This window comes from Moschus berezovskii, chromosome 7 (genome assembly GCF_049115385.1).
Source record: "Moschus berezovskii isolate FMDL1 chromosome 7, NW_MosBer_1.0, whole genome shotgun sequence".
NCBI classification, from domain to species: Eukaryota; Metazoa; Chordata; class Mammalia; order Artiodactyla; family Moschidae; genus Moschus; species Moschus berezovskii.
In genome coordinates this window covers 102,383,777-102,409,358 of record NC_142466.1, presented here as the reverse complement: position 1 = coordinate 102,409,358, position 25,582 = coordinate 102,383,777, and the positions used below count along the sequence as shown (strand labels likewise).

General features: G+C 38.8%; 1 protein-coding gene across 5 annotated transcripts in view; it reads right to left on the bottom strand.

Annotated features, from left to right (window-relative positions):
- Nucleotides 1-25,582, bottom strand: part of SLC44A1 (solute carrier family 44 member 1) — a 233,538-nt gene that overhangs the window by 65,906 nt on the left and 142,050 nt on the right. For all 5 annotated transcript variants that reach the window (XM_088838227.1, XM_088838226.1, XM_088838224.1 and 2 more), the window contains exons 7-13: nt 25,313-25,402; nt 21,265-21,404; nt 19,977-20,163; nt 18,527-18,692; nt 16,626-16,782; nt 15,858-15,941; nt 428-565 (exon numbers count right to left, since the gene is read on the bottom strand). In XM_088838227.1, coding sequence (XP_088694353.1) covers nt 428-565; nt 15,858-15,941; nt 16,626-16,782; nt 18,527-18,692; nt 19,977-20,163; nt 21,265-21,404; nt 25,313-25,402 — 962 coding nt within the window. The remainder of the gene's footprint in view (nt 1-427; nt 566-15,857; nt 15,942-16,625; nt 16,783-18,526; nt 18,693-19,976; nt 20,164-21,264; nt 21,405-25,312; nt 25,403-25,582) is intronic.

Sequence of the window (25,582 nt, the reverse complement as noted above, 5' to 3'; positions counted from 1 at the left end):
GACTGGTTATGTACCCCGCCTTCGGTCACACAGCTAGTGAGGCCAGGGTTTTCATCCAGGCAGCCAAGCTTCAGATGCAGTGGTCCTAACCACCACACGGACTGTTTCTTATTTCAAAATATGTCAGGAGAATCACGGGCAATACTTAACTTTGCCCGTGATTGCCCCTGATTCCTCATCTGTATCCTGAAGGTAACAGATAACAGAGCTTCCATTACAAATTTGTTATAAGGATTAAATGAGCGCAATACATGTAAAGTACTTAGAAAAATGCTTGATACATATTAAGGGCTCTGTAAGTGCTTGCTTTATATTATGTGACTTTTAGGTTTTTGGTAGGCTACATATATGTTTTTAAATTGAAGAGCAACTACTGCATATGTGAAAATTTACTGTATGTCTCAGATAAAATACCTGGTTTTATTACCTTGCCTAGGAATAACATGAAATCCCCCACTGTGTTGATGGCAGCTACTCGCAAAGCATTCTCCACGAGAATGACAAAGGCATCCTTCGCTGAGGTGCAGAAATTGGTGCTGTTGATAGCTGTGGCTGTGTATGCATTCTGGACAAAAGCGAAAACAATTTTTTATCAGTAAATGTTATCTTTACAATTTAAACCAAGGATAGTTAAAGCATAGCTTCCAAAAATATTTCACAGTTAAACCCATGGCTTTGGTGAGGTACAGATTTAGATTAAGCACAAGGAAATATAAGACATAAAAAAAAAACACCCATTATGGTAAAGAGAACTTGGATGGCCTAGTTTCGGTCCTTTAAAAACATTGACATTTATTAAAACACACATAAACCTTTCCAACATTCGTTACCTTCTTCCCCATCTTAGTAAATCAAACCATAATTTCACCTTTCCTAGATACTTTGGGTTCATCACTAGGCATTTCAGTGATGCTTTTAAAGCTACACGCACATATAAAGGCACCAGATTGCTGTGCTGTTATATCGGGAACATCTATTTCCTCCTTCTTGGCACTTTGTTCTGTGCTGTCACTTCTCACAGTTCTTGCAGCAGATAGCTCTTTGTTGCTGATTTTATACCCCTCCCTCCTGAGGCAGAACATCAAATCCCCTTTGAGAAAACAATGCTTTCTCATTCTCTTGGAGTCTGAGTGAGGTTGACACTACCTCCAGCTCTGGGGGTAAGCTCTGATCGATGTAAGTCAATCAACATGTTTTACCCACAGTGACTGCTTCAGGAATTGGTACATAAACAGATCAGAGCCATGAAAGTAAAAGATGCTCCCTTGGGTTTCTGGCAAAAAAAGTTTTCCTTCTCTTTCACAGGTGCTCCTGACAGAAGAGCTCTCTCTGGACGCAAGGGGTGAGGACACAAATGACCATGCCTGTCTTGCCAACATAGTGGAAGTCAGAGCAGAGACAAACCAGGTACCTGCACTTGGTGACAATGCTTACATGGTTAGGAACCAGCCAGATTCTGTACTTCTCAGTTACAGAAGCTAATAATTATCTCAGAATCTCTCCCCTTCTTCCCACCCCCACCCCTTTCTCAATCTTGCTCTTGTTGGGGCTAGACTGGGCTGGTTTTCTTTCTCCTGTAATACTCAGTACCCAGCTGACATATTTTATCCAATCATACCTGCTTCTGTCTCCCCATGTTTTCTTTGACTAATAGTCACTCTGATTTTTTTTTTCCTTCTTTTTTATATTACATTCTAGAATAGCTCTGACATTTTCTGGAAAATGTGAATAAGTAACATAACGTGAAATATGTCTGAGTCTTAAGAAGGTAAACTATATGGACTTTGTAATGAAAACTTATAGTCCTTGAGCAATTTTTGGTTTAGTGCAGACTTAAGAAATTGTTGGTGAGTCCAAAATAAGAAGTTTCAGGAAAAATGCAGAACACAAAGGCATACTTTAATATTGTGTTGTCTGTAACGTTTTAAACACTGAGATCAGAAGAGAGAGTCTTTAATTTATGAGTGTTCCAATTGTACGCTCATTAGTTATTATGAACTGGGTATGAAGATGAGGTTGGAGTCATCAAAAATTTAATTTGCCATTATATGATTAATTTCATTGGTTAAAAATGCAGAACTTTTCAGGGCCAAAGAGAGAGTACTGTACTGAGTAGGTCACTATTTGTGGTTCATAAACTTTATTTGATATTGGAACAACAGGAAATAACAGTGCTCTTTGAGAAACACAGTATGATCTTAATACAGGGCATGTCTTCATACAAATTGGCATAGCTTGTATGCAGTAGCTCTCATAGTCAACAATAGACTCCAAACTGCAGTACCTGGGTGCAATCTCAAAAACGACAGAACGAACTTGGTTCACTTCCAAGGCAAACCATTCAATATCACAGTAATCCAAGTCTATGCCCCAATCACTAATGCCAAAGAAGATAAAGTTGAATGGTTCTATGAAGACCTACAAGATCTTCTAGAACTAACACCAAAAAAAGATGTCCTTTTCATCACAGCGGACTAGAATCCAAAAGTAGGAAGTCAAGATATACCTGAAATAATAGACAAATTTGGCCTTGGAGTACAAATGAAGCAGAGCAAAGGCTAAAAGAGTTTTGCCAAGAGAACGCACTGGTCATAGCAAACACCATGTTCCAACAACACATGAGACAACAGGGACATCACCAGTTGGTCAATACTGAAATCAGATGGATTCTATTCTTGGAAAATGAAGATGAAGCTCTATACAGTCAGAAAAACAAGACCAGGAGCTGACTGTGGCTCAGATCATGAACTCCTTATTGCAAAATTCAGACTTAAATTGAAGAAAGTAGGGATAAACCACCAGACCATTCAGGTATGACCTAAATCAAATCTGTTAAGATTACACAGTGGAAGTGACAAATAGATTGAAAGGATTAGATCTGATACACAGAGTGCCTGAAGAACTATGGACAGAGGTTCGTAATACTGTCAGGAGGTGGTGAGCAAAACTATCCCCAAAGAAAAAATGCAAGAAAGCAAAGTGGTTGTCTGAGGAGGCCTCACAAATAGCTGAGAAAAGAAGAGAAGCAAAGGGCAAAGGAAAAAAGGAAAGGTATACCCATCTGAATACAGAGTTCCAAAAAATAGAAAGGAGAAATAAGAAAGCCTACCTCAGTGATCAATGCAAATAAATAGAGGAAAACAATAGGATGGGAAAGACAACAGATCTCTTCAAGAAAATTAGAGATACCAGGGGAACTTCTCAAGTAAAGATGGGCACAATAAAGGACAGAAATGGTATGGACCTAATGGAAGCAGAAGATATTAAGAAGAGGTGGCAAGAATACACAGAAGAACTGTACAAAAAAGATCCTAATGGTCCAGATAATCACAGTGGTGTGATCATTCATCTAGAGCCAGACATTTTGGAGTGCAAAGTCAAGTGGACCTTAGGAAGCATCACTACAAACAAAGGTAGTGGAGTTTATGGAATTCCAGCCGAGCTATTTCAAATACTCAAAGACGACGCTGTTAAGTAGTTCACTCAATTTGTCAGCAAATTTGGAAATCTCCACAGCAACCACAGGACTGGAAAAGGTCAGTTTTCATTCCAATCCCAAAGAAAGGCAATACCAAATGTTCAAAGTACTGCACAACTGCACTCATTTCACATGTTAGCAAAGTAATGCTGAAAATTCTCCCAGCTAGGCTTCAACAGTATGTGAACCGAGAACTTCCAAATGTTCAAGCTGGATTTAGAAAAGGCAGAGGAACCAGAGATCAAATTGCCAACAACCACTGGCAGAAACAATCACAGAAAAAGGAAGAGAATTCCTGAAAAACATCTACTTCTGGTTCATGGACTAGGCTAAAGCCTTTGACTGTGTGCATCACAATAAACTGTGGAAAATTCTTAAAGACATGGGAATACTAGACCATCTTACCTACTTCCTGAGAAACCTGTATGCAGGTCAAGAAGCAACAGTTAGAACCAGACATGGAACGATGGACTAGTTACAAATTGGGAGAAGAGTACATCAAGGCTGTATATTGTCACCCTGCTTATTTAATTTATATGCAGAGTACATCATAAGAAATGCTGGGTTGGATGCAGCATAAGCTGGAATCAAGATTGCTGGGAGAAATGTCAATAACCTCAGGCATGTAGATGACACCACCCTTATGGCAGAAAGTGAAGAGGAACTAAAGAGCCTCTGGATGAAGGTGAAAGAGGAGAGTGAAAAGCTGGCTTAAAACTCAACATTCAAAAAACTAAGATCATGGCATCCGGTCCCATCACTTCATGGCAAATAGATGGGGAAACAATGGAAACAGTGACAGGCTTTATTTTGTGGGGCTCCAAAATCACTGCAGATGGTGATTGTAGTCATGAAATTGAGACGCTTACTCTTTGGAAGAAAAGCTATGACCAACCTAAACAGCATATTAAAAAGCAGAGACATTACTTTGCCAACAAAGGTCTATCTAGTCAAAGCTATGGTTTTTCCAGTAGTCATTATGGATGTGAGAGTTGGACTATAAAGCAAGCTGAGCACCGAAGAATTGATGGTTTTGAACTGAGGTGCTGGAGAAGACTCTTGAGAGTCACTTGGACTGCAAGGAGATCAAACCAGTCCATTCTAAAGGAAATCAACCCTGAATATTCATTGGAGGGTCTGATGCTGAAGCTGAAACTCCAATACTTTGGCCACCAGATGTGAAGAGCCAACTAATTGGAGAAGACCCTGATGCCAGGAAAGACTGAAGATAGGAGGAGAAGGGGACGACAGAGGGTGAGGTGTTGGATGGCATCACTGACTCGATGGACGTGAGTTTGAGTAAGCTCTGGGAATTGGTGATGGACAGGGAAGCCTGGTGTACTGCAGTCTATGGGGTCACAAATAGTCGGACACAACTGAGCGACTGAACTGAACTGAAACCGGAAATGAGCACATGTGGTTTGTGTTTCAAAAAGGCTGAGAAGTTGGGTTCTCTAGACTGTAAGTGAAGCTGGTGTTGGTTCTTAATGCTACTCTAGAGCAGGGGCAAAAAAACTTTTTGGTAAAAGACAAGATAGTGAATATTTTTGCCTTTGTGGACCATACAGTCTCCACCACAATTGCTCAGTTCTGCCATCATAACATAAAAACAGCCAAAACAGTTTGTAAATAAATGAACATAGCTGTGTTCCAACAAAACTTACGTACTGAAGTACATATTTAGCCCACAGGCAGTAGTTTGAAAACTCTGCCCTAAAATAAATTATTAATGGGGTTTGTTTGGTTGTTTTTGTTTTGTTTTGGGTTTGTTTGTTGTTACTGTTCATTTTTTAGGTGAGTAAGGAACTGGTGAGAACTGGGAACTACTCTGGGTTCCTTGAGAATAGATCAGGCTTGGAAAGTTCTATATCAATTTTTAGCCGAGTTACTGTTACATAAGATCAAAAGTACAGTTTATTTTGATGTCATGAGGCGATTCGCAAAATGTTTCAAAAGAAGTTTTATAGATTAGGAAATGTGAACCATTGCAGTTAGGTAGTTAACTCTTTGGTGCCTGCTGTCTTTTAACTGATAGGAAGCACTGGCCAATGACAGCATAAAGTGGGCAAGCAGTAGATGAGTGCTACCAGGACAACTTAATAGTATTATTTCCTTAAAATATTGCATATATTAGCTTTTGAGATAAGAGCTGTGAGCATGAGATAGTAATATATTGTGCTGTTGTTCATTTGCTCAGTCATGTCCGACTCTTTGGTGACCCCATGGACTGCAGCATGCCAGGCTTCCCTGTCCTTCACTATTTCCTGGAGTTTGTTCAAACTCATCTCCATTGAGTTAGTGATGCCATCCAACCATCTGTCCTGTCATCCCCTTCTCCTCCTACCATCAATCTTTCCCAGTATCAGGGTCTTCTCCAATAAGTCGGTAGGGGTAAAATACCCTACCACGTTAACTACACACATACTATATATGTATGTACACACACACACACATAATTAATGCTGATGTAAAAAAGCATCATTATAATGCCTAGAATCAAGGATACTGGATAACCCATTTAAAACAACTGGGTGTTGTCTTAAATCTCACCCCTTAAATGAAGACCAACAATGCTTAACTATGTTGTATTCCCCTTTCCAGTTTGAACATAACTTTCCTTGAAAGAATAGGCAGGACCGAGAGGATGCACATACCTCCAATCTCTCTCTTCTGTTATCATCAGGCCAGCTGAGTCTAAGAGCAGGCCCAATGTTTCCAAACTAAACAACAGAAGATTTTTTTTTGCTGCTCTCATTAATTTTGAGAGCTTCACTTTACTTGAGAATTATTCTTCTTCCTCTGCTGCTTCTTTTCTCCCTCCTCCAACCATCTCCACCCATTTGATCTACTTTTAAAGCAAAGGGCTATTTGTAGACATGAAAGGAGGCAGCAGTGATTTCTTTTCTCCATTCCTTGGTTCCGGGGTTGGATATGCTCATAGAAATTCAGCCTTCTTGGCAATATTCCTGCAGATCTGTGCAACTCTTTTATAGTCAACCTAACTGAAAAAAAAGGGGGTATTTTATAAACTTTTTCCTACTCCCAAGGCAAGAAGATGAGCTGCATGTGATACACAAAGGTCAAGATGATCTCTTTAGGAAGAAAAAAAATGTGCTAAAGATCATAGCAGGCCATTGAAATTTCCCTCTCCTTCTATATCTCTTAGTCTAAAGGATTCACACCAGGGTTCTCAAGAAATTCTGAGTCCTTTGTGGCTAATAAGCGTTCTCTGAGCTTTTTGCTGACAACTTAGTTGAGATTTTAAGAGCCCACTCACCTTCTTCCCACACTGCCTTCCTGATATTGAGCTAAATTGCCCACAGAGAGGCATCAATGATTAACATTTAGCCTGTGCCCAACATCTGCTCAGGCAGGACACAGGCTTAAAGACTCAATTCTTTAAGTCTCACCGGCAGGACTCAATTCTCAGAAGCAACAAGAAAGATGATCACCATCCAGAAATCTTTTTAAAAGGATGCCTATTAGCCCAAGTGGTCCCTGGTGTGTGTACTTTTGTGTGAAAGGTTACAGTGAAAAAGTACTGGTCTCCAGGTTTGCCTGGCCATAGGTCCCAGAGCACAGATTCTATACTTTCACACCTTCTTTCTTTTCTTCATTTAAAGTTTAACTTCTCTTAAAGTTTAAAATCTTAACATAATAACCCACTTAATAGGGCAAGCCAAATAGATAGCAATGGTAGGAAAAGGAGAACAGATAAGTACAACTCTACATGTGGATCACCATACATTAAATAGGGGCAACGGTAATCAAAATGATCCCTTTTGCATTTTGAGTGAGGGATGGAGGAAGCACAAAGTCCAATCTCTACCATATATTTCAATCAGTTTGGTTCTAAATACTCCAACTTTTTAAGGGACAGAATTAAAAATATGTTGTAAATCTTAATTTAAATAGACTGCATTAAAAACTACCACTTGTCTTAGTTTAAAACAGGAAACAGTTTCAGCAGAAAGCTGCTTTCAGCAATTTATAGCAGAAAGCTTGAATATTCTCTATAACAAACAATTACTTTTCTTTAAGTTGTACAAAAGCACGTATACATTTGACCCTTGAACAACACAGGGGTCGGGGTGCCAACTCTTTCACACAGTTGTCAATTCCCTCTCCTTCTACACCTCTTAGTCTAAAGGATTCACACCAGGGTTCTTAAGAAATTCTGAGTCCTTTGTGGCTAATAAGTGTTCTCTGAACTTTCTGCCAACCACTTAGACTAACTTTATAGTCTCTGTTATCTATGGTTCCTGCAGCCATGGATTCAATCAACAGCGGACTGTGTTGTACAAGAGTATGTAGTATTTATTTTTAAAAATTCCTATATAAGTGGACCCCCATAATTTTTTTCATCATAAGTTGATTTTACTACATTCACATATTAAACAATACCTACCCACTGGTGGCCAATACCCTATATTACTGACCAAAACAAGATAAAAAGGAGGTAGCACCCACTCCCTCAAAAAAGTCCTGCCCCTTTCCTGGACTATTGCATATGCCTCCCACCCCCCGTCATTTGCCTCACTCCTTCTCCCTTGAGGTTAAATCCCTCTTGCCAGGGTGAGAGGTTCATCTCTGATGGACCCACACAATCTGAAGCTGTTGTTCAAGGGTCAACTGTAGGAAGCAGTGTGTAGTCATGGCACGACACAGGCAAACTTAGATTTGAAACTTCCTTCACCTCAAGATCATGTGATCTGCTGTAAGGTACCAGACTCAATGTTTTCATGTATAAAACAGAGGAAAGGCACCTTCCTTACAGAGTTGGAGAAAGTGATAATATATATAAAGTGCTTAGTGTACTATCAGGGATTTAAGTAGGTGCTGAAAAGATAACTCCCACTCATACTATGTAGAGAAAAGTTTTATAATCTTAAAGGTTTATCAGCTGGAGAACAGATACCCTCCAGTGTTAAAGGTACTATCTTCAAATAATGTCCAAGTAAACCAAGACCTGAGTAATTCAATGCCCAAAAGAAACAGATTCTAGTTGGAACAATCTTTCTACTTAAAGCGAATTTTATACTGTCCCATTAGATGTACAATTACTTTCCTGTCACATCAAGATAAGCACCTGCAGAAACAAAAAGCGGTTAACGGTTCACTCTGTTTATCTGCAAAACTCTAGCACCTATGCTGTATATATTTAATGGCCTATTTTTAAAAATCTAAAGCTCTTTTTATCTAAACTGAAGTATAGTTGATTTACAATGCTGTGTTAGTTTCAGGTGTACAGCAAAGTGATTCATATATATATATATATTTATTCTTTTTCAGATTTTTTTCCCTTTTAGGTTATTACAAAATATCAAGTATAGTTCTCTGTGCTATACAGTAGGTCCTTGTTGTTTCCATATTTTATATATAGCAGTGTGTATATGTTAATCCCAAACTTCCAATTTCTTTTTTGTCCTCTCTCCTCTTTGGTAACCATGTTTGTTTTCCATGTCTGTGGGTCTATTTCTGATTTGTATATAAGTTCATTTGTATCATTTAAAAATTCACTTATATTTGCTTAAGATTCTACATATAAACAGTATTATATAACATTTGCCTTTCTCCATCTGGCTTACTTCACTTATCATGATGATCTCTAGGTCCATCCACGTTGCTTCAAATGGCATTATTTCACCTTTTTGTTTATAGTTGAGAAATGTTCTATTGTGCGTGTGTGTATACACATATGCACACACACCACATCTTCTTTATGCATTCATAAAGCTCTTTTTTGAAGCCAGCTGTATTTTCCACACTGTTTGGCACATAGCTGGGAACTATGGAATTTCATATCGTGCTGTACAGTGACTCTGGTCTACCCTACTTCCATGTCAACACTCCTCTCTAGTACCCTCTGTATTCTCTACAGCAGTGGCAACCAACTGGTGGCCTACAGACAACTGATGATATGTGGCCCAAAGACTATACAATGTTTGCTCTGGCTCACTCAGAATTATTCTTTTTTTGTTAGTTGTAAACATTTTAATAGCAAGAGATAAAATGCAAACATCCAGAATTCTGGCTTCTCTTAGAAAACTGAAGAGTTAGAAACTGTCGATAAATTCTCACATGGCAAAGGTATATTAGAGTCAAGTGGTGACAGCCTTCTTTGGACAGAACATGAGCTCTGCAGCTGACCACTGCTCCTTATAGCTCTGGACCCTGGCTGCTGCACTCAGTCACAGGAAGGAGGTAATGAACCTCAAGTGGCCCTAAAGGGGTTTATGTTGTCCGGTTCTACTCAAGGCTTTTAACCTCAAGTTGCAAGTTTTCTTTAAAAAAATATATATATTTATTTATCTTGGCTGTATTGGGTCTTAGCTGCCGCACCCAGGATCTTTGCTGTGTCACACAGATGTTTCACTGTAGCGCACTGAGTCTCTAGTTGTGGTGTCCAGGTTCAATAGTTGTGGTGCATAGGATTAGTTGCTCTGCAGAATGTGGGATCTTAGTCCCCCGGGATCCAACCCACCTCCTCTGTACTTCAAAGTAGATTCTTAATCAATGGACTACCAGGGAGATATCTCAGGTTGCATCTTGGCAATAGGAGGAAAATGATGTGAAGTGACATTAACCGACTCATTGTTAACCATTTCCAAAGAGTATTAGAAAAAAACAAACTCCAAATGAGAGGCTCTGCATGTGAAATGTGAGCCACAGTGCCCGGCACATGATAAGCGCTCAGTAAATGATAGCTGGCGTTGTAATTGGTATTATTATTTCACTGTACTCTATTGAATACTCTAAAGATAACCTCAGAGAATAGACAGGTGATTATACAAGAAGTTTTTGAAAAATAAGAATGCAAGAGATTTGCCCCACAGGACACCTGAGATACATAATGAAGCTATAATAAATATTCCAGTACTATATGCATGTAACTTATATAATACTGCATATCAACTATATTTAAAAAATAAAAATAAAAACAAACAAACAGAAAAACCCAAACCAAACCAAAAAAAACTCAGTACTGGTAGAAGAATAGACAAATCAATGGTATAGAAAAAAAGCCCAAAGACAGACTCAAGTACAATATATAAGAATTTAATACATGATTAAATTGACATTTCACTGCAGAAGAAAGGATAGATTAATCATTAATTGGTCCTGAAACAACTGACTGAATCCCAGATAAACTTTTTTCAGAGAAGGGAAACCTCTAAAGGACTACACGAAAAAAAGGTAGAATAATTATTTGATATTCAAGTGGGGAAAACCTTTCTAAGTAGAAAAGCCAAGAGAGAAACCACGAAGGAAAAATTAAACAGACTTGACAAGAGAAAATAAAAATTCAGTTCAGTTCAGTTGCTCAGTCGTGTCCGACTCTTTGTGACCCCATGAACTGCAGCACGCCAGGCCTCCCTGTCCATCACCAACTCCTGGAGTCCACCCAAACCCATGTCCATTGTGTCGGTGATAAAAATTGAGGTACATTATAAAAATATAAAAGAAATTAATTGTGGACATTACTACAGAATAAGATTCTCCACTCACTGAAGACTTGCTGGGTCTAAGCCCATGCTCAGAGCACTGTAGACTCTTCATACTCACGATAACAGGCACTGTAAACACTATTGTGAGCCCTACTTTACATATGCGGTTCAGAGCTTATCAGACATTAATTGAAATAAAATACTGCAAACTTATTCTCAAAGCTATTATTAAGAATATTAATGAAAGTGTTAAGTAGTTAGTCAGACACAAGTGGGTCCCTGCTCCATCTTGGATGGGGCCATCTTTCCCTCCCTGATCTGGACTTTGGTGATCAGAACATGCCCAGTGATCCTCCCTTAATTGTGGTCAAGACAGTTACATTTCTAGACTTATCAGGCCAAAACAAGATAAAACCTTCCATCACATGTTGACACAGGCACACCAAGCCCTAAAACCCTAAAAGGTGACACAGTATAACCTGGGGTTCATTATTCTGTATTTGTAATAAACGAATATTGCAGTATTTGTCCCGGTCCCCTCCACTCCCCGACCCCGCATGGGTTTTGCTTGGATGCTTGAGGGTAACTGCCTGCACACAAGGAGAAAAGTTATATAACCTAAAACTGACAATCAACGTGTCAAATGATGCAGGACACAGGGAGGGATTTGCCACTACTTTGAAAAACCAACCCTATCCCCAGCTGCTTCTAGTTTCCACACAGCCCACTCTCCTTTTTTCTCTTGGGAGTGTACTTTCGCTTTGTTTAATAGAACTTCTGCTGCTTAAAAGTGTTCTATGTCTTTTGATTGAATTCTTTCCTTTGGGAGGTCAAGGACTGAGTTGCCATTTTGCTGGTAACAAAAGCGTTATGTTAGATGGTGAGATCATGGGTGATGTTTTCTTCTTGTTTTGGTTTTCCAAACTCTGCAGTATTTTATATTACATTTACTGTCAGAGAAAAGACACATTATAGAACTACCTTTTGAATTCTTTGTCACAGCTCTGTTATCTTAGAGTAAAACACGGGGAGTTCTTTATAAATAAATAAAATGGGGTAGGGAGAGAGTGATAACAACACTTACTAGGTGTCTACCAAAAGCTAGACACTGTTCAGTTCAGTTCAGTCGCTCAGTCGTGTCCGACTCTCCGCGACCCCATGAATCACAGCACGCCAGGCCTCCCTGTCCATCACCAACTCCCGGAGTTCACTCAAACTCATGTCCACAGAGTCGGTGATGCCATCCAGCCATCTCATTCTCGGTCGTCCCCTTCTCCTCCCGCCCCCAACCTTTCCCAGCATCAGAGTCTTTTCCAGTGAGTCAACTCGTCGCATGAGGTGGCCAAAGTATTGCAGTTTCAGCTTTAGCATCAGTCCCTCCAATGAACATCCAGGATTGATCTCCTCCAGAATGGACTGGTTGGATCTCCTTGCAGTATAAGGGACTCTCAAGAGTCTTCTCCAACACCACAGTTCAAAAGCATCGATTCTTCGGCGATCAGCCTTCTTCACAGTCCAACTCTCACATCCATACATGACCACGGGAAAAACCATTGCCTTGACTAGACGGACCTTGGTTGGCAAAGTAATGTCTCTGCTTTTTAATATACTATCAAGGTTGGTCATAACTTTCCTTCCAAGGAGCAAGCGTCTTTTAATTTCATGGCTGCAATCAGCATCTGCAGTGATTTTGGAGCCCAAAAAAATAAAGTCTGACACTGTTTCCACTGTTTTTCCATCTATTTCCCATGAAGTGATGGGACCAGATGCCATGATCTTTGTTTTCTGAATGTTGAGCTTCAAGCCAACCTTTTCACTCTCCTCTTTCACTTTCATCAAGAGGCTTTTGAGTTCCTCTTCACTTTCTGCCATAAGGGTAGTGTCATCTGCATATCTGAGGTTATTGATATTTCTCCCGGCAATCTTGATTCCAGCTTGTGCTTCTTCCAGCCCAGCGTTCCTCATGATGTACTCTGCATATAAGTTATATAAGCAAGGTGACAATATACAACCTTGACGTACACCTTTTCCTATTTGGAACCAGTCTGTTGTTCCATGTCCAGTTCTAACAGTTGCTTCCTGACCTGCATACAGGTTTCTCAAGAGGCAGGTCAGGTGGTCTGGGATTCCCATCTCTTTCAGAATGTTCCACAGTTTATTGTGATCCAACAGTGACTGTGTAGACACTGTTAGAGTTGATTTATCTGCATTATATTTCAGCCTAACCTAAAGCCTATGAGGACAGGTATATTTTTTCTACTTACTGAAGAAGAAAACTGAGACTCAGAGGTTTCACCAAGCTTGCTAGGGAAGGAAACACATCTTCAACATCTGGGCTCTTTCTACTGTGGCTTCACACCTCTAGCAGAGCACTAAGCTTATACCTGCTGACAGCATGTGACAGTATTAAAGTGTCTCTTCTTATATCAGCAGATCATAACTTATACCCCGCTTTCTCAAATTTTAGAAAAGTCTCTGGAGCTCATTGATTCAGTACCACCATGATCCCCATCATGTTAAGTACTTCAAACAGATGGGTGCCCATCCTGCTCTGAAACATTTCACAGGAACAAGGGTTAAAAAATTCCACTGGCAACTGGTACTTATGCTTAAAATTAATCTGTCATGGCAAGAAGTATTTAATATTTTTAATATGTTGACCTCATCTCAACATTTCTATGAAAACAAGAGACATGACACTCCAATGGTAACCAGTCTCCACACTGGAATACCTCATATTCCAAGTATGAGTTTAGAATCACTCTCCCTAAACCTTCACTCCCATAATTGATTTGCTACTATGTCAATGCTCTCCTTGAATCTTCAAACATCATGCCTACCTCTTGAAGATGAAAAATGGACAAAACTTGTACAAGAAACACCAAACATCATGTGATTTGTTTCCTTTCTTCAGAACTTCTCCTTCTTGAGATCCTTACAGTTTTATATCATTCTCTTAATCTTTTTTAGTCCAAATATTTGGTGATTAATCATTCATTCAAAAAACATTTAAAGACCACCTATTGTATACTAGGCACTATGGAAGTCTCTGCAGAGACAAAAATAAGATCCTGTCTTTAAGGAGCTAAAAGTCTAAAGGAGGGGATGAAGTAAACAGACAACTCCTATTCAGTGTTCCTAGTGTTCTCACAGAGGCATGAACTGATGTTGTGCAATGTCAGAGGAGGAGCTGGGGTAATGGGAGAAAGTTTTTTGGAGGTGGTGCTCAGGAAGAATCATTAAAGACCAATAGGAGCTAGTAGCTCAGTTGGTAAAGAATCTGCCTGCACTGCAGGAGACCCAGGTTCGATTCCTGGGTTGGGAAGATCCCCTGGAGAAGGAAATGGCAACCCACTCCAGTATCCTTGCCTGGAAAATCTCATGGACATAGGAGCCTGATGGGCTGCAGTCCGTGGGGTCGCAAAGAGTCGGGCACGACTGAGTGACTAACACACAGGAGCTAGTCAAACATTGGTAGAAAGTTATTTTCTGCACATTTTGGCAACTGAGAGAGCAAAAGGTGCCTATGGGAACCAAAAACAGACAGCTGAGGTTAGCACATCTTTCTGAATATGTTATTTAGTGACGGATACAAAATGTAATGATGATTATTGTTACTCCATCCATCAACTTTTTCAATGAAGATGACTTGTTCTAAAAGCAAATTTTTAAAAACATAATTTTGCAGAATGTTGTGGCTGTTACTAGTTATTTTAATAATGACCATCCAAATACATTACATCCAAAGAGTATTATGAACCACAGGAATGTATTTTGCTAATGAAATGTGAAATCCACTTCTTCACATTAATCATAGAACTCCAATAAAGCAGACTCCAGGCATGCTCAACACCATCACCACAGGACTCTCTCCCTTTGACTACATGTGAGTGAATGGACAGTGCAATGCTACTCTTCAATCACTTAAAGGTTAATAGTGAGAAAGTCAATTTTTATCTTTGGTCTATTAGATAAGGGCATCAGTACATTAGCATTGATTTTTAGGGGCTGGAGAAAAGTGGTTAAGAAAAACAACTCAGGATGAAAAGAGTGCTTCACAGTGAGAGTCCTACATGCTCAGATACAGAAAGACAGAGACCAAGCCACTCCTCTGTGAACTGTTACTCCGTAAGTATCAATCCCTCCATTTGACCCTACAAATAGCACTTTCTTTGCTAGTATTTTCCAGGCCAGTGCCACAGTCTTCAGCAGCTGGATAAAGCAAAAACAAAAAATCCCCATGGCATGTTATTTTTGAACAATAGTAGACAGTTGCAAAAAAGGAGTAAGTGTCACAACAACTTTTCACTAAAGCTTTCAAACAACATTAAGTGAATTAAAGAACAATGGCTAGGGTAGACAGATTCTCAGGGAAAATCAAAGATAAAAGGTTGTGAATTAAGGGATAAAAGATAAATGATTTTCCTGAAAAATGGACTCTAAGGAAATTTATTCATGTATTACAATTAATTTCGCTCAGTCGTATTCGACTCTTTGTGACCCCATGGACTATATAGTCCACAGAATTCTCCAGGCCAGAATACTGGAGTGGGTAGCCATTCCCTTCTCCAGGGGATCTTCCTAATCCAGGGCTAGAACCCAGGTCTCCCACATTGCAGGCGGATTCTTTACCAACTGAGCCACCAGGGAAGCCCAAGAATACTGGAGTGGGTAGCTGATCCCTTCTCCAGGGGACCTTCCTGACCCAGGAATTGAACTGGGGTCTCCTGAAATAATAAGCTTTGGGAAGAGTATATATTATGTTTAAAAATAAGAATATGATTAAAATAGTTATACTTGATCAAGGCACAATGTACAACACCATGAGAAAAAAAATTTTTTCAATTAGACTCAAAAACTTCATCTTGAAAGAAGAAACAATGAACCTATCTTTGAAAGTGAGTGTTAGATGTATTTTTAAAATCTTTTACCTGATTTAAATAATTTAGGCACTTTTCAAGACACCAAAGGCAACAAATGCAAGATTTCAGCACACATCGAGCACAAGCATTTTCCTGGAAAGAATGAATAATGAAGATAATTAAAGGCCAAAGAATCAAACCATACCATATAGAATATTATAAATATTAGAAAAGTAAAAATTAAGAAAAATCAGAACCTATGCTTCAGAGCCTCCACACTCACTCTTTTTTCCCTCAAAATGTAATGGCTGAATTATTTTTAGTCAGTTCAATCCAAAATTTACTTAGTACCTATTGCATATAAGATTAAGTATATAAGACCAACAAGGAACTTAAAAGCATTAAACATAACAAAGGTTAGAGTCAGAATGATACAGACCCTAGTGCCATGAGAGTGGAGAAGAGAGAGAGAAGATGCCACTTGGGAAGTTAGAGGACTCGGGAGGTTTCTAGGAAGACGGGGCATTTGAGCTAAGCTATGCAGAAATGCATGTTGTTTCCGCAGTTAAGGACAGGAAGGAGGGTTCCAAGGAGGAAAGTGTGAATTCACACAGAGGAATAGAAGCACAGGATATTTGGGGAAACCTGTGATTAGATAAATTTTGCCAGAGCATAGAGTATGAGAATGGGAGATAACGGGACCAAATTAGATTCCACTTGGTAAGGACATGGAAGAAAACATTCACACTTGGACTTAATATCATTGGGAATTTTGCTACATGCAGAACTGAGATCTGGAATGTGCCCACAGAAAGTCCAGAAAAGATTTTTCCTTACCTTTCCTTTGAGCTGACTGTGAATGTACATAAGGATCATTCGTGGAATTTTGACTAACGTGATAATGAAAGAACCTTTTGCCACAGTACCAAGGTGATAACGAATAAGGCGATTCACTGATGCCAGAATCGGTGTAAATGGCAAATTCCTTTTATCCCTGTTTAAAAAATGACCAAAAAAACAATTAATGGCTTGACTAGGATAGAAACATAGAAAAGATTTAGTTCAAAAAGAGTGAAAAATTAGTTCATTTTCCTTATTCTAGTTCTATGACAAAATAGCAAGTAACTAAAGGAGATTCAGATGCATCATGTAAAATTAATGTTTCATTTCTTTATGGTAGTTTCTTGGGGTTCTTATGCTCTAATACTTTAAGTTAAATAAAACTGCTTTGAAAGCTCTTACTAGTAAATAGTTATGGCTCAGTTGTGTCCGACTCTTTGCAACCTCATGGACTATACAGTCCATGGAATTCTCCAGGCCAGAATACTGGAGTAGGTAGCCTTTCCCTTCTCCAGGGGATCATCCCAACCCAGGTATTGAACCCAGGTCTCCCGCATTGCAGGGGGATTCTTTACCAGCTGAGCCACAAGGGAAGTGGTAATTATATAATCAGATAATGGAATGTAGAAAGATGTTAGACCTGGCACCTCATTTTAATGGAAAACTGTCAGGCCTACTGTAGTGCATAGTTAGCTCTGAAATTAGGAAAGGAAGTCACAACACCTTTTCTGATCCATACAAATTAAAGGCTTGTTAACCTTTGCTAGATCCTTATATAAGCAAAAACACTGGGTTGACCAAAAAGTTCACTCAGCTTTTTCCATACCATCTTCTGTGGAAAAAACCAAAAGAACTTCTTGGCCAACCCAATACATAAGACACTAACTACTAAAGATTTATTTTTCTGATAAATGTAATTTAAGTATAGCATGACCTGCTATTCTAATTAATTTTTTAAGAAAGTTACAGGAGAGAATAAAGAATAAAATAATAACCTCCCATTTTCCTACCTCACAGAATTGTCAACTACACATTTTGTCATACTGAGTTCCACTTACTTCTTAAACTCTTATCAGCCTCAGTTCCATTTCCTTTAGGCATAATCACTTAGATTATCTTGTTTTCTTTTTTTTTTCTTGCTTTTTTTTTTAAACTGACGCATAATCGACCTACAATACTATGTTAGTTCTGCATATACAACATAGTGATTCAATATTTCTACACATTACAAATGATCACCACAATAAGTCTAGTTGTCATCTGTCACCATATAAAATGATCACAATATTATCGCCCATATTCCCCATGTGAGGCTTTTCTTCTCCATCATCATTCATTTTTTTTAACTGGAAGTTTGTACCTTTTAATCTCCTTCACCTATTTCACTCACAGCCTTGACCCCTCCTCTGGCAGTCACCTGATTTTTCTCTGTATCTATGAGGCTTCCCTGATAGCTCAGTTGGTAAAGAATCCGCCTGCAATGCAGAAGACCCCAGTTCAATTCCTGGGTCAGGAAGATCTGCTGGAGAAGGGATAGGCTACCCACTCCAGTATTCCTGCACTTCCCTTGTGGCTCAGCAGGTAAAGAATCCCCCCTCAATGCGGGAGACCTGGGTTTGATCCCTGGGTTGGGATGATCCCCTGGAGAAGGGAAAGGCTACCTACTCCAGTATGCTGGCCTGGAGAATTCCATGGACTGTATAGTCCATGAGGCTGCAAAGAGTCGGATACAACTGAGCGACTTTCACTTGAGTCTATTTGTTATGTTTTTTTGCTTTGTTTTTTAGATTCCACATGTGAGTGAAATCATACAGGTATCTGACATTCTCTGCCTGACTTATTTCTAGGTCCATCCATGTTGTTACAACTTAAGTTTTCTGACAAGTATAAATTCTCACCTAGTGAAATAGTAGGTCACCACAGCTCCTGCCACAGTCATCTGCTGACAGGCTAAAATAAACTCACTGATCCAAATCAGGCCCACCACATGGTACCACCACATGTACTGCAGAGGCCCTGAAATTTTGAACTCCACAAAGCCTTGTTCATTCTGAACAGCACTACCTAGGAAAATATCAAAGAAGACAAGAAGAAGCACATAAAGTATAAACCAAAAAACATGGCTATTAAATCTAGGAGATTAAGCTAATTTCCAAACAATATATCCCTACCCCCAAACCACTGGCATTATGATCAGTGTTATTTCATTAAGGGACAAAAAATAATTATCACTTCAAAAGTTGTGTAGCAGAACACTGTAAAATCAAGCATTTTGTTTTCCTCAAAGGTAACATATATAGCTTTTAAAAGATGCTCTGTTTGAATATAATTCTTACCACATTATCAGTTATTTAGGTTTGAATTTTCCAACACTTCAGTTTTCTTAAACAGCTATTACTTTTCCAATAATTACAGATATAAAATTAGCAAAGTACAGAAATTAATATTATTTTCAATTGGTGGTGTGTTGAATGACCAGAGAAGTTACATATACGCTTATTATCCTTATACCACTCTTCACAATTAATTCCATTTAGACATACGTAACTTTTGATATTAAGTATGGCTACAAGTAGGTCCGAGCATCTAACTAGGAACTGTATCACCACTAGCTCTATATAGGTTCAGGTCATTTCCAAACTAGAAAATCCCAAGGAGGCAGGTTGATCTTTGGCTATCACTGGAGTTTGAGGCAACTCCAGAGGAGCACTGCATTCCTTAGTTCATCTCAGAATGCATCTAAATGTCTGAGTCAGTACAGGAGCTTACTTCAAATCCACAACCATCTCAACTGGATATGATTTCAGGCCCTACCTGGTTTAGACTCACTTTGCTGGGAAGATCTAAATATCATGAATGGGGAATGTGTTATTTTTTTTTTAAACTTTCCATTTTATATTGGGGTATAGCAGATTAACAATGTTGTGATAGTTTCAGGTAAACAGTGAAAGGACTCATCCATCGGTACACATGTATCCGTTTCCCTCCCAAACTCTCCTCCCCTCCAGGCTGTCATATAACATATCCCTGTGCTATGCAGTAGGTCCTTGTTGGTTATCCATTTTAAACACAGCAGGGTGCACATGTCCATCCCAAACTCCCAAACTATCCCTTCCCCACATTCTTACCCCTGGCAACCATTAGTTTGTTCTCTAAGTCTGTTTCTGCCAAGTAAGTTCATCTGTAAAAAGGTAATGTGTTATTGAAGAGCCATAACCTCTGTTATTTCTGATGGCTATCAGACCTTAGCCCACAAATGTCTCAAGAATTATATTTCTCTGATGCTTTAAAATATTTTAATGCAAACCAGTTTCATCGCTAAAAGAAAGCAGCAACATGTCTTCTTACCGGCTGTGCCAAGAAAGAGAAGTGTCATGATCCAGTACACCCAAAACAGGACAAGAGCAAAGAAAGTCCAAAAGGGCTGGAAGACGAGCAGCGGCAAGTGAATGAAGACCTTGCCAGCCACGTGGAACAAGGCAATGGTGAGAGCAACCCGCTTGCGCATCACCAGCATGACCAGGAACAAGATCACCTGTATGGAGAAAGTGGACGGGAAGGGTCTAGCTGCTGTGTTAAGTGGTAAAAATGGAAACAATGGTGGAAAAATTTTAACACAACTCCTAATGCCACTTATCATTTTTCATTATTTACTGAAAATGTCCTTTAAAGCTAAACATAAAAGAATTTCTAAATTATTAATACATCCTAGAATGCTACCTTTCCTTTTTCTGCTCATTATAAATCAAAGCAAGTCGCTTGTCATCAGGATGAGACTCATAAAATTTTGAAAACTGGGGAGAAGACCATATGCTATGATCACAAAAGCACAAGTATTTGTACGTCCTCTCCCTTACTGGATCATGAGCACCTTAAGAGCAGGGTTCATGTCAAATTTATTCACTCCCCACTCTGCCCCAGCACTTGGCACAGAGAGATGTACTTAAAAGATGATTAACAAATATTTGCACAATGATAGCAAACAAAAATCTTTTGGTACCAATGGTTTTATAGTGGCTTTATTTTTAGTTTCTACTGCTCAATGAAAAGCTTGGGATTGCTCCAAGAAGTAAACTGAGATTTTTTTTTCCCCTTTTTTCAGATATGAGAGGGAAATAAACCAAAAATATAAATATAGATTATTGACCCACAAGTTAATTAATAATTTTACAGTAATTAGTATTATAATTATTCTAGTGAAGCTCACCTCTATTTTTGGAATAATGTTAAAAGTTTAAAAGGAAAAAAATGGAAAATAATTAGTGAAAAACAGAATGACATGAGATGGCTTATTTCTTAATATACTTTTCTATAATAAAGAGAACTGTTTTTAAAAAATAGTTACATTATTTCATGACAGTAAGATATATGTTCTTAATAGAAAATGATAATTAATATTCTAGGTGAAAATTCCCTCTCAAAAAGCAGGCAGTGCAAAACAAAATGTCGCATCAAATAGCACCCATCAATCAGGGAAGCCTCTGAAGACTCCAGAGGAGGTCACACCCCACAGGATAGAGATTTAACCTAACAGTGATCAAGGGTAGCCTTGCAATAGCTAGGGGTAAGTTTCTGCTTCATTAATGGTCTATAAGTAAAACACAAACCTGAAAGACACACCGAGGCCTGTACTCACCGTGAACACTGTTGCTGAAATGGCGTAGATGAGGAGGGCCCGAAGATTGGCCTCAGCTATCTGAGGCTGTTCAGGAATGACCATTTCTTTGGGAGACTTTCTTTGCTTTGCATACAGCCACCAGAGTACACCTGTGCCACCTGGAGACAGGAAACAATTTTGCAATAATTACCACAAGAAAATGTGCAACATAAATCCTCAATTTTCTAGACCCTTCCTATACCTCACCATGGACTAACAGCAACAATCCATTTGGCTGGGAGGTGTGTGGCTGTCAATTTTTGCCAGCAAAGGGGAACTCCAATGACTCCACTATCATCTTCCACATTACACACTTACAAATCTTTAACTGTATCAAATGAACTTCCTTTAACTATATTATCAATTCTGAAGCTGAGAGAGAGCCCAGCAAGGACAGATACCCCAGAGAGGCACTGGTCACCGAAGAGAACCTCAGTACCTGTTTAAGCTCGGGAGTGTGTGGAAAGCAAGTAAAGGGCATAGAAATCAGTAATGAAGGGACTTCCCCAGGGATCCAGTGGTTAAGACTCCACACTTCTAAGGCAGGGAGCATGGGTTAGATCCCTGGTTGGGCAACTAAGATACCACATGTCATGCAGTTTTGTGACCAAAAAAAAAGGAACTACAGTTTAAAAAACAGATCAGCAATGAAGCTGAGGAAGGCAAAGATCTTCTCTGTTGTACAATAACCCCAGTGCCTAGTGATGACACACTCACATAGTTGATAAAACATTCGTACTATGAATAAATGAAGATCAAATGAGTAGTTCCTTCCATAGGCAGGAACAAAGGAAATCTTTGACAGTTTGATAGCAGTGGGCACTAGAAATGGGACTTTTTATCTCTATCACTTGCTCAGAGATTCTAGATTGAAGAGGGAGGCATAACTGCCTCCAAATACGGGAGCTGCATCAGACACCTCATTCAATTCATTCGGTATATTCTGAGTGTCCACAGCATCTACTGTTCTAGGGGTTAAGGCCTGCGTGCATGCATACTCAGTCATGTCTGACTGTTTTGTGACTCCATAGGCTGTAGCCCACCAGGCTCCTCTGTCCATGGGATTTCCCAGGCAAGAATACTGGAATGGGTTGCCATTTCCTACTCCAGGGGATCTTCCTGACCTAGGGATCAAACCCATGTCTCTGGTGTCTCCTGCATTGGCAGATAGACTCTTTACCAAATTTTCCACCTGGGAAAGCCCCCAGGAGTTGAGGACAGAGGACAGAGCAGTAAAAAACCCAGCCCCCAAATCACCTCTCCTGGAGCTTATATAGTCTTGGAGAAACAAAAAAAATAAGGAAACATCCCAAAACACAGTATATTAAACCTTAAAAAAAGCTGCTTAGTAAGAGGGATAGAAGTTGTAGTGTTGGGAAAGCAGTACAATTTTATATATGATGGGTAACTAAGCCCTCTCTGGGGTGAGATGATATTTGAGCAAAAGAATCAAAGACAGGGAGAAAATAAATCTATGAAACTAAGGAAAGAGTGTTCCAGGTGAGAAGGAATAGCAAGTTCTAAGATGCTGAGATGGGGTCACACCTAGCAGGAGAGAAAGTAAGAGGCCATTATAGCCACAGCGATGAGCAATGGAGAAAGTGATAACAGATGTGGGTAGAGCAGGAGCTGGCTTCCAGATCGTACTGTAAGGCCTTGTAGGCTGTGGTAAGGAATGGGAGACAAGAGAAATGCCTGAGAGAGAAGCACTGGGCTAAGATCTATGCAAATCAACTCAATCTCCATCTGCACTCAAGTCAAGAGTGAATACTGTCAAAGGGAAATTCCTTAGTATTTGTAAGCTAATACTAAGCATGAACTTTTCTTCTACTGAAGATGAGTAAGCAAAACAACTGAGTCTATGCAAAGTGTTTCTGAGAAAGGGAAATACTACTTCCGTTTTGGAATCTTGAAGGTACAAGAAAATTGCCTGGAAAACTACTTAATAATCCTCAAAAACTGGAATAAAATACATTCTCTCTAAACAGAAAGTTGAGAGAAAGGCTGAAGTTACAGGAAAATATATATAATAAGATAATAGTTTTGACATTAAGGACATTGTTCATAACATCCACAGTAGATATCATTTATTAACCATTTAAACTTGTGCCAGGAATTAGCACAAACAGATGTAACCACATTTAATTACAATGCTATTAGGTGGGTATTATCAGTGCCACTTTACAAATGATGAAATTGAAATTTAGGGAAATTCAATAGCATGTCAAATGCCACATATCTGGTAAGTGGGAGAGCTAGGATTCAAGCTGGAGCTAGTCCATCACTGACTCAATGGACACGAGTTTGAGCAAACTCCAGGAGATGGTGAAGGACAGGGAAGCCTGGCATGCTGCAGTCCATGGGGTCGCAAAGAGTCTGACACAACTGAGTGACTGAACAATAAATAGGATTCAAATTTACTTCTATTCTAAAAGCTATTCATCTGTTATGAACTGAATGCTTATGTCTCCCAAAATCCATCTACCAAATCCTAATCCTCACTGTGGTGGTATTTGGAGGTGGGGCCTTTAGAAGATGAAGGGGTCATAAGAGTGGAGCCCTCATGAATAGGATGAGTGCCCTTTTTATAAAAGAGACCTCAGGGAGCTCCTATCCCCCTTCTGCCATGTGAGGACAGCAATCAGATGGCTGGAAACAGGAAGTCAGCCTTCAGATGCCAAATCTACTGGTGCCCTGATCTTGTATGCTCCGACCTCCACAACTTTGAGAAATAAATGTTTGTGGTTTATAGGGCTATGGTACTTTGCTACAACAGTCCAATCTGACTAAGACAACATCTAGCACACAATTAGATTTGAAGGCCACAAACTGAAATGAAAAGTATGATGGTTGAGAGAAGGAAGAACTACAAATTAGATGAAATTGGAATAACAAAATTAAGTAATCAAGTACAGAAGTCACACTGAGGAAAACTAAATCAGTGATATAGCAGATAAACTTGAAGAGTTCTTCCTGAATGTAAAGAAAATGACAAAAGGACTAAAAATGCTAATTTGTTAGATGACTGGAGAATAACAAGAATCTTAAGTCAAAAACCACTAGAATAGAAAGAAAAATCAAACACAGAAATAAAGAATACTTTTCAAAGTTAAAAAAGATCCTCCCAAAAGAGATCATAGGCAAACTCAGTTAAGATTCTGAACTAGTCAAAAATTTTAAGTTATAAGTTAAAAATTACATAAACATCTGGTAAGTAAGGTAGGTTATGGGCAAAGGAACAAATTTAGACTGATGTCAAAGTTCTCTGAAATAAAGTATAGATATAAAGTAACATATTGTACGTCAAGAATTTTATATGCAACAATTTTACATTCACATGTGATGACAAAGGCAATCTTAGATAACCAAGAATTCAGAATATATACAACCCACAAGTCCTTCATGAATAAATTACTGAACTCAGATTCTAGTCAAAACAAATATGAATTGAAATTAAGAACTCAAGAGCGGACTTTTGTAAAAATAGGAGCAGAATAACTGAATCACTCTGCTGTACACCTGAAACCAACACAACATTGTAAATTGACTATACTCTAATAAAAAATAAAAACAGGACCAGCAGTTATCACTAAAACCAGGTAAGGTAAGGAGAATCTTAAGGCAAAGGTAAGCAAAAGTCTTTTAAAAAATAAAATTCAACAAATAATATTTTAACTTTAATAATAATCTGAACATGAACATTCAGATTATTTAATAAGAGCCGAAAAGTGCAAATGGGCAGAAAGAAATAGAATTAGAAAGGTAGAAAAGTTTATGCTAAATTTAAGGGGAGAAGGACTCAACAAATATTGCTTCCTTTCAGCCTTTAAAAATCATAGAATTCTAGATTGAAGAATATTTTCTGAAAATGTATCGGTTACCAACTGCAGAAGTAAAAATAAAATGTATACTATCCAAAGCAAGGGTGAAAATAACCAGAGAAAGGGAAAACAAAATAAGGAAGCATAAATTTAAGGAAAACATAAAACAGATGACATCAGGGGTGACAAAGGAATAAGTAGCTTACCAAGTGAACCCAGGATGAGCAGAAATGTTAAGATCCACACAAGTATTCTTGATATATACCTGATTATCACCATCAAAATCATGGATAGAACTGTAGGGACGATAAAGGACACACAGAATATCATTTGAAAACATTAGAATATATAAAGAGAAACTCTTTCGACTGTTTTCTCCTAGGGAAAATAATTTATTGCTATTGACAAGTTCATGACCCCAATTTTGGTAAGAATGGAAATTGGCTGTTTTTGTACCTTGACTTGAGTACTTGTGT